The 9705-nt window shown below is 40.8% G+C and overlaps 1 protein-coding gene across 1 annotated transcript; it reads left to right on the top strand.

The window, feature by feature from the left end:
* Window positions 1-522: 522 nt before the first annotated feature.
* LOC124909919 (glycosyltransferase BC10-like) lies at window positions 523-2625 on the top strand. The gene is made up of 2 exons (XM_047450548.1): window positions 523-1059; window positions 1851-2625. Exons 1-2 carry the CDS (start codon window positions 523-525, stop codon window positions 2475-2477), a joined length of 1164 nt encoding a protein of 387 aa, XP_047306504.1. The 3' UTR covers window positions 2478-2625.
* Window positions 2626-9705: the final 7080 nt, after the last annotated feature.

Raw genomic sequence — 9705 nt, 5'->3', positions numbered from 1 at the left:
TTTATATACCATATTTTATTTATTAATTTATTTATATATACAAATAATTATTATACTTTTTATTTTTATATTATTTTAAGTAAACTCTTACGAGTTTACGATTCGATTTTGATTTCCGAGTTTACAAGTGTCTAACGATTTTACGTAAACTCTCGATTTTGACAGCCTTGATTTCTCGTATCCGCCCAGATGGAAGCATGACCCATGAATGATGTTATCAAATTAATTTCACTAGTACAAATCCACCATTAATAGCTGCCTAACTCCAATATATACCCGGTTAAATTCCACGTATATGAATGGTAACACATGAAAGAGATGGGTTGGATATAAAGCCACCAAAGGTGTTATAGTTTCAAAACCACTACTACCAATTAATAAAATAAAGTTCCAAATAGTCCCCAGTTTAATGATATATCTATATATATGTTTATCTCCTAGTTTTAGGATAAGGATAGAACGACCAAAGTCTTTCATTTCTATCTTAGGAGAGAAAAAAAAAAAAAAAAAAAGAGTCAAGAAATGAGGACTCATCAAAATGCTCAACATCCCTTCACTTGTTCACGTCTAAACCTTAATAAAGTCTCTTATTTGCTATTTTTCATTGTTGGATTATCCATTGGATTCACTGGCAGTTTTTACGTGAAGGGTTTCTCATTATATCTAAAATCAACCTTCTCTTATTCTTTCTTACCCGCCACCTTTGATCCCCTATTTCTCCAACCAACATCTTCGCCAAAATCTCCATTGCAGCAATTACAACCGACGCTTAATGCTCCTCCAACGATGATCATCGAGAAGGAAAATGTAATGCATAGTATGGAAGACAAGGAGCTATTCTTGAGAGCATCGTCATTACCGAAGATTGATCATAAGTTTGGGGTTGGTAAGGTTGCTTTTATGTATTTGACAAGGGGACCATTACCTTTTAGTCCATTGTGGGAAAAATTCTTTAGAGGGAATGAAGGGATGTATTCCATTTATGTCCATCCCGATCCTTCATATAATGAATCAATCACACAAGGGAATGTGTTTTTTGGAACAAGGGTTCCTAGCCAGGTTAGCTTTAATTTAATTAATATTCATTTTTTGGAAATTTATTTGATTTTTTTAAACAATTCACTTTTAAATTATTGGGAATAATATTTATTTACTTTTCAGAATTTTAAATTTATTTTCTCCTGAGAAGAGACATCAATACATTACATTTTTATTCTTGTCCTCAATAAAATAGTTTAAAGAATTATAAGGTGAAATCATTGAGTTTTTTTTAACAAATTTATATTTCATTGCTATTAAACCAGAAAATAGTTGTATAACACAATAATAAAAATTTGGCTATGACAAAGGCTAATGGAAAATGGAATAAAGTGACAATGACTAGCACTTTAATCAATATTAGGATAATTGATAAAGTGGACCATACTAATATTAATATTAGTAATGGAATTTTTTTTTGAGGAAAATTTAAAAATGGAACAACGAATTAAGTATGTAACTCTCAAACACACTTAATCAGACACAACTTGTCGCCTTATGGGCTCGAACTCAAGATTTTAAGGTTAATATCCAGGCACAAAATTTGCCGCCTGACAGGCTCGAACCCAAAATCTTAGGGTTAATATTCATCTCTTGTTCTCACTAAACTAAAAATGGGATCTAGTAATAGAATTATTTGATGTCTTAGGTTGAGAAATCACAAGGAAATATATTCTTTTACTATTATTAAATTCCCTGAGCTTATACTAGGTGGAGACACAATTATTTTGTCTAATTAATAATGTATGTCTAAAAACATATTTGGTATTTTTTTTACCTTTTTTAATTAGTTCTTTTGCCTTGAATAACAGGAAGTGGAATGGGGAAAACCAACTATGGTGGATGCCGAACGACGCCTATTGGCAAATGCCCTTCTTGACTTCTCCAACCAAAGGTTCATATTGCTCTCTGAGTCATGTATTCCTTTGTTCAACTTTACAACTGTCTACAACCACCTCATGAACTCCAGCCAAAGCTTTGTTTCCTCGTACGATGATCCTAGGAAGAGTGGACGTGGCAGATACAATCCTCTAATGTCGCCAAACATAACCATCTCCCAGTGGCGTAAAGGGTCCCAATGGTTCGAGATTAGTCGCGATCTAGCCATGAAGATTGTAAGCGATCAAAAATATTACCCAATTTTTCATCAACATTGTAGCCCTCCATGTTACATGGACGAGCATTACATCCCCACACTCTTGAACATTCTTTGCCCCGAGAATAACTCAAATAGGACAATTACATGGGTCGATTGGTCCAAACCGGCTCCACACCCAGGGAGATTCGATAGACAGTCTATCTCGGAAGAGCTTTTGAATCGGATAAGATTTGGAACCAATTGTAGTTACAATGGAAATAATATGACATTGTGTTTCCTATTTGCTAGGAAGTTTATGCCAAATGCATTGCAGCCTTTGATGCAACTTGGTTTAGTTTAGGATTTTTTTATTACTTTTTGTGTTATCATGCTGTTTGAGTTTCCATTCAAGATAAACTATTGAGAATCTTTAACATAACACTAGTCACAGCATCATTTTCAATGGCTTATTCTAACTTGGTTTATAAGTTGAATGTCATGAAGTTTTCATATTACTTCTAAATTTATTTTATGATAAATGTAAATTACATTTACGTTAAAATAGGGCATAAGAAAGAAATTTTGTATATGATAGTTTTGTTGACGATGTCGTTGTTCAACCGAACGAATTTGTCGCAATTTTTTATGGATCGATTGTGTATCAACGCATTAGAGCTTGGATGATGTCTTTCAATTAAACGCATCGTTGATTTGATTTGTATCATTATGAAAATAATTTTTTTTGTTGGTGTAAATACTCTAGGTTCCTTATGAAGAACTCTCGGAGTTGAACCAATTATAGAAGAGTTATATCTTAAATCATTTTGAGTCGTTGAATTTTCTCATAATATTTCCTTTTTCTTTTTCCTTTAGCAATGTATTTTTCTAACAAATACCTCTCGTATATGATTTCGGGTTTTATTTATTGCTCTTTTTATGTTATCACTTCTTGGCCTAAAATATACCAATGCCCCTAATATTGGATTGTTATGGCTCTTTTTTTTGTTAACACTTTTTGACTTAAGATAAACAAATACACCTAGTATTGGATTTAGGGTTTTTTCATCATTATTTTTTATGGAATAATGATATAGGGAGCGATTGGGAGGAACAATTCCCCCAACGACTCCCCACGTGGCTGTCTCGTTAGGAAAAATATTCAATTCATACATATTCTTATCATTATAATATAACAAAATAGTGTAGCTCAAATGGTAGAACGTTTGTTTTGCATGCGAGAGGTATGAGACTATGTCATATTCGGATTACATCATCATCCATTTGACTAGTCTAGGTGACAGAAGAGTTTGTTGGAATAAAAAGTGGATTAGGTCCAATCTTGATACCAACTTAATAGAGTGGGTTTGCATGTAGTCTCAACCTTTTGGTGACCCATGCTAATTCCCAACATATTTTTTCATCTAAAGTGTAATTAAGTTCACACTCAGTCATCCTTTTACTGATGTAGTATACATCCGTTTCGAGTTTGTCCTCGTATTCTTTAGTCAATATGCTTTCCATGGCTATGTCTGTTATAGTAAGGTATATGGTGAGAGTAATGTCAACTCTAGGCGGCATGAGTATGAGAGGGGATTTTAAGTAATATCTTATTCTATTAAATGTTTGTTGACAGTTTTCATCACATACAAACTTTTGGTATTTCTTTAGCAGCTTAAACAGCGAATTGCGTGTCATAGTAAACTTGTTGATAAATCGGTTAATGTATTGGATTTTCCCAGAAATCCTCAGACATTTCTTTTGTTTCGAGGGACCGACATAACCGTGATTACTTATATCTTAGAGGGATAAACTTCGATTCATCTTTGTGTGATTAAGAAGCCTAGAATTTTACCAGCTATGATTTTGATGGTACATTTCTTCGAGTTGAGTCGTAGCTGATATTTCCTGATTCGTTGGAGAAATTTTTCGAGATTTCGGACATGTCGTCAACATATATTTCCACTTCCTTGTGGATCATGTCATGAAGGATCATAATGACTGCCTTTTGATAGGTGGTTCTCGTGTTCTTAAGACCAAAATGCATGACACGATAACAAAAGGTTCTTACTTATATTATGAATGTGGTTTTTTCCTTGTCTTGCGGGGGCCACGGGGATTTGGTTGTATCCTGAAAATCCGTCCATGAATGATAACAGTTCATAATCGACAGCATGGTCGACCAATATGTCGATATGTGGTAAGGGAAAATGATCTTTAGGGCTGACCTTATTCAGATTCCAATAATCTACTTACACACGTATTTTCTGGTCTTTCTTTAGGACGGGAACTACGTTAGTTATCTAGGTAGGATATTCTACTACCTCGAGAAATCCAGCTTCGAGTTGCTTTTGGACTTCTTCTCGGATTTTGTTCATGACTTCCTCTTTCATTCATCTGAGTTTTTGCTTCACTGTCTTAGCATTAGGATATAAAGGAATGTCGTATGATCTTTGGAACAACTATGAGTCGTTTGGATATCTTTTCCTTGTGGATGTCTTTGAATCCTGTAGGGATGTATTGTAGATCATAGCGCTCCATGTTACAACATGGTTGCAAAATATACTGATGATAACTTAGGGAGGAAAGCACCTAAAGAACATCAGTTTAAAAAGCATAAGGGTTTAAAAATAAATTTTAAACGAGTCTTTGTCAAAATATTTTGTTTATGGAAATATCCAAAAATATTTTAAAATCATTTTTTAATTTTTCGGGATTTTTATAATATGGTTTGTGGTTCCAAAATTACCAAAAAAAAATAGAATTAAAAAAAAGAACCAAATAGGCCTTAGGACTGGTGTCGTAGGTCTTAGGTTTGTTTTATCGGTCGATGGCTAAGAACCCTCGGTCCTAGGTTGGAAACCCCTCGGTCAGGGTTTAGGATCCACAGTCGTGGTGTAGAGTCCCTCGGTCCTGAGTTAGAATTCTCAGTCGGGTGCTAGAAATCTCGGTCGGACCTCTTAATACTAAGTGGAAGTCATCGGTCTTGGGTTCAGGAGTTCTCGGTCGAATGCGATACTCCTCAGTCCTATGTCTAACTTCTTGATGCAGCGTGCGTGGCTAGGATGAACCTTTATCAAGATTCGTTGATTCTTACGAATACCGAAAGTTGATAGATATTGAGGAAACCTCGTTTTCTAATTAATAATCTTTCCCTCACAAAGTGTTTTAAGATTCTTTTAAATACTCAAACCCTAGCTTGCAAAAGAAGTAAACAACTTTTAATAAATTGCAAAAAAAACACCCGAAACTAATAAAAATGCGATTTTGAGCCCCTAAACGTTTCCGCCCGAAAAACACTAGGCAATCGTCGAAATCTGACACTTGCGAGATATTTTCGGATGCTGCAACTTTCGCATAAACGCCTCTTCGACTCGCACCGCATCATTCCCCCCAGGGTAGAAAAGATTCGTCCTCGAATCTGGAACCGCATCATCCTCATCAGAAGAAGACTCACCCACAAAAGGAACAAGATGCTTCACATTGAACACATCAGAGGTACGCACATGGCTGGGAAGGCGTAAACGATAAGCATTGGGGTTGATCTTCTCCACAATCTCAACAGGACCAATCTTCTTAGCAGCAAGCTTGCTATATTCATGAGCTGGAAAACGATCCTTAGTCAGAATAGCCCACACAAAGTCACCAACTTCAAAATCAACAGCACGCCTTCTCGAATCAGCCTTCTCCTTGTACTTGGCAGTAGCAGCAACCAAGCGGTCATGAGTGGTCTGATGAACCTGAGCCAACTGACCAACAAAATCCGCAGCAGTGGAATGAGGACGCACCTTGCTGGGCAGCGCTAACAAATCAAGAGAAGCACGCGGAGACAGCCCGTAAATCACATGGAAAGGACTGAAACCAGTGGAGCGATTAACAGCATGATTGTGAGCAAACTCGGCCTGAGGCAGCTTCAGATCCCAAGCCTTAGGATGATCCCCAATTAAACTGCGCAGAAGGTTCCCCAAAGACCTATTAACAACTTCAGTTTGTCCATCAGTTTGCGGGTGATAAGCACTGCTAAAATTCAGCTGAGTATTAACCAAACGCCAAAGACTCCTCCAAAAGTGACTCACAAAGCGAGTGTCCCGATCAGAAACTATGGAGGCAGGAAGTCCATGAAGGCGATACACATCCCTGAAATAAAGCTGTGCAACAGCCACAGCATCAGAGGTTTTCTTGTAGGGAATGAAATGAACCATCTTCGAGAATCGGTCAACCACCACAAAAATCGAATCAGAACCACGCTGGGTACGTGGCAGCCCAAGGACAAAATCCATACTGACATCAGACCATGGTTGAGTGGGAATAGGCAGAGGCAAGTATAACCCGGCATTAGTCGAAGCGCCCTTAGCCAACTGACAAACACGACAACGAACAACAAAACGCCCCACCTCTTTGCGCATCGAAGGCCAGAAATAAGAAGCTGCAAGAAGCTGGAAGGTACGATCACGCCCAACATGGCCTTCTTTGTGGAGTTCCTGAATCATCCTCAAACGCAGGCTGCAATCTGGAATGCACAGCTGCACACCGCGGAAAAGGAACCCATCCTCCAAGACAAAGTCCCTCGAATCCCCCTGTTGGATGCGAATGAGGACCTGAGAAAAGAAAGGATCATCACGATAGAGGTCCACAAACGAATCAAAGCCGGGTACATGGACACGCATCTCCGCCAACAGCCCATGACGACGACTCAAAGCATCAGCCACGCGATTAGACACACCAGCCTTGTGTTTAATCACAAAAGTAAACTGCTGTAAATAAGAGACCCACGAAGCATGACGATGAGAAATCTTGTCCTGACCACCAAGATGCTTGAGGGAATCATGATCCGTATATAAGACAAACTCCCGCTGAAATAAATAATGACGCCAGTGTTTGACTGCCTGGACAATAGCATAGAACTCAATATCATAGGTACTGAAACGAAGTTTAGCGCTAGACAGTTTCTCACTAAAATAAGCAACAGGACGCCCAGATTGGCTAAGTACAGCCCCAATACCCAATTTCGAAGCATCACAATGTAGTTCAAATGGCTGGGAAAAATCAGGAAGAGCCAAAATAGGGGCTGAAGTGAGTCGGTGCTTGATCTCAACAAAGGCAGCCTCGGCATCATCCGTCCAGAAGAACTTAACCCCCTTCATACAATCAGTGATAGGAGCCGTAACACTGCTGAAGTGAGGAATAAAACGCCGATAGAAGGAAGCCAAACCATGAAAACTGCGAACTTCAGTGATCGAAGAGGGGCGGGGCCACTGATTGACAGCCAGTATCTTACTCGGGTCCACTTTCAGGCCCTCCCGAGACACCACATAACCGAGGAACTGGGTAGAATCAGTAAGAAATGTGCACTTCGAGGAAGCAGCATAGAACTTGTCACGCCGGAGAACAGATAACACCTCACGAAGATGGGAGAGGTGTGCTACCTCGCTGTCACTGTAAATCAAGATGTCGTCGAAGTAAACGACTACAAACTTCCCAATGAAAGGGCGAAGAGCCTGGTTCATCACACGCATAAAGGTGCTAGGAGCATTCGACAGACCAAACGGCATAACCAGCCACTCATATAAGCCCTCACGAGTCTTAAAGGCAGTCTTCCACTCATCACCCATGCGAATACGAATCTGATGGTATCCACTCTTGAGATCCAGTTTGCTAAACACAGAAGCACCACCCAACTGATCCAACAAGTCATCCAACCGGGGAATAGGAAACCGATAACGTACTGTAATCTTGTTGATATCACGACTATCAATGCACATACGCCAAGACCCATCCTTTTTTGGGGTAAGAAGGGCCGGGACAGCACAGGGACTAAGGCTCTCTCGAATGTGTCCCTTAGCCAGCAAGTCCTCCACCTGTCTACGCAACTCTTCATGTTCTTTGGGACTCATGCGGTAATGAGGACGGTTGGGTAGGGCAGCACCTGGAACCAAGTCAATGTGATGCTGGATATCACGCAAAGGAGGCAAGGCACAAGGCAGATTCTCAGGAAAAACATCTGCAAACTCCTGTAACAGCGGCTGCACTGGAATAGGCACCTCAGAACTAGCACCACAGGTAATCAGCGAACAAAATAGAGCAAACACCATGCCCGATTCGACCATGGCGGTCTGAAAAGGACCCCGAGACAACAAGGTGGTAGGGGGGGACGCATGATGAGTGGGGGCAGCACCCTTCTTGGGCTGATTTGGCATCAACACAATCTTGGTACCATGAAATAAGAACGTGTAGGTATTAGCACGCCCATCATGTATAACAGAATGATCAAACTGCCAAGGGCGACCAAGTAAAAGGTGACAAGCATCCATAGGAACCACATCACAATATACAGCATCACGATAATGGGAACCAATGGAAAAATTAACAAGTACGCGCTTGGAAACTGTAACATCCGTACCTTGACTCAGCCAGGACAGGCGATAAGGCTTGGGGTGAGGTTCAGTGGACAGACCCAGCTTCGAAACTGCAACCTCAGAAATCACATTCTCACAACTCCCAGCATCAATGATGAAGGTGCAAACTTTGCCACCGATGGTACAAGTGGAATGGAACAGATTATTGCGTAACCACTCGTTGTCAGGAGCACGAGGGGTTAAACATGATCGACGAATCACCAAAAGGGGGCCAACATCACCAGAAACATACTCCTCCGCTGCCTCATCATCATAAATATCATACACTGGGGCTGAATCTGAAGGAAGAGCAGAGTCAGGATCATCCACCTCAGTAAAAAGACCACGATTGGTGGACTTTGGGTTGCGACACTCTGCTTGGCGATGGACAACTTCACCACAATTGAAACAACGCAAGTCACCGGGACGTCCCTGCGGGGGGGCTGTAGTGCTGCGAGGGGGGGCTGGGGTGGGATGGGCCGGCTGGGAAGAAGAACCAATGCCACTAGTGGGGACAACCTGTTTTCCAAAGCTACCCGAACCGCGCCTGGCTAGCTGTTTCTCAGCCTGTGAAGCACGCTGATGTGCCTTAGAAACAGTCAAGGGATCAAACATATTCAAAATATCCTGCAACTGGAGGCGAAGGCCACCAATATAGCGAGAAACCAACTGGAGAGGGGACTCAGACAGGTCAACACGAGCCACAAAGGTGTAAAACTCAGTGGAATAGTCATCCACGGAACGAGAACCCTGACGAAGATTCTTGAACCGCTGGTACAGGTTACGTTCGTAATTATATGGTAGAAACGCAGCCCTAATATGCTTCCTGAATTTGTCCCAATTCGTGAGCTTTGCCTTACCATGACGAACACGTGTCTGTTTCAACTGCTGCCACCATGCTTGTGCACGACCATGTAAGCGGATCGTAACAAGGGGTACACGACGATCTGCAGGAACTTCCTTGAAATCCAGAATCTCTTCAACCTGAGAAAGCCAATCAATAAACTCTTCCGGTGGTAGACTACCATCGAACTTAGGGATGTCCACCCTGAAAGCCTGCTCCCAGCGATGATTGGGGCGTTCAGGGGATCGATTCCGAAGACCACCGAGAGGGTTTTCATCTGTCATCGTAACATCATCTTCAGGGTGGTGCATGTGCATAGATGCATCCATCCGTTGCGTCAACCATTCAACCTG

This window comes from Impatiens glandulifera, chromosome 7 (genome assembly GCF_907164915.1).
Source record: "Impatiens glandulifera chromosome 7, dImpGla2.1, whole genome shotgun sequence".
NCBI lineage: Eukaryota > Viridiplantae > Streptophyta > Magnoliopsida > Ericales > Balsaminaceae > Impatiens > Impatiens glandulifera.
The sequence above is the reverse complement of the archived record's forward strand: the minus strand, read 5'-3'. Positions and strand labels throughout refer to the sequence as shown.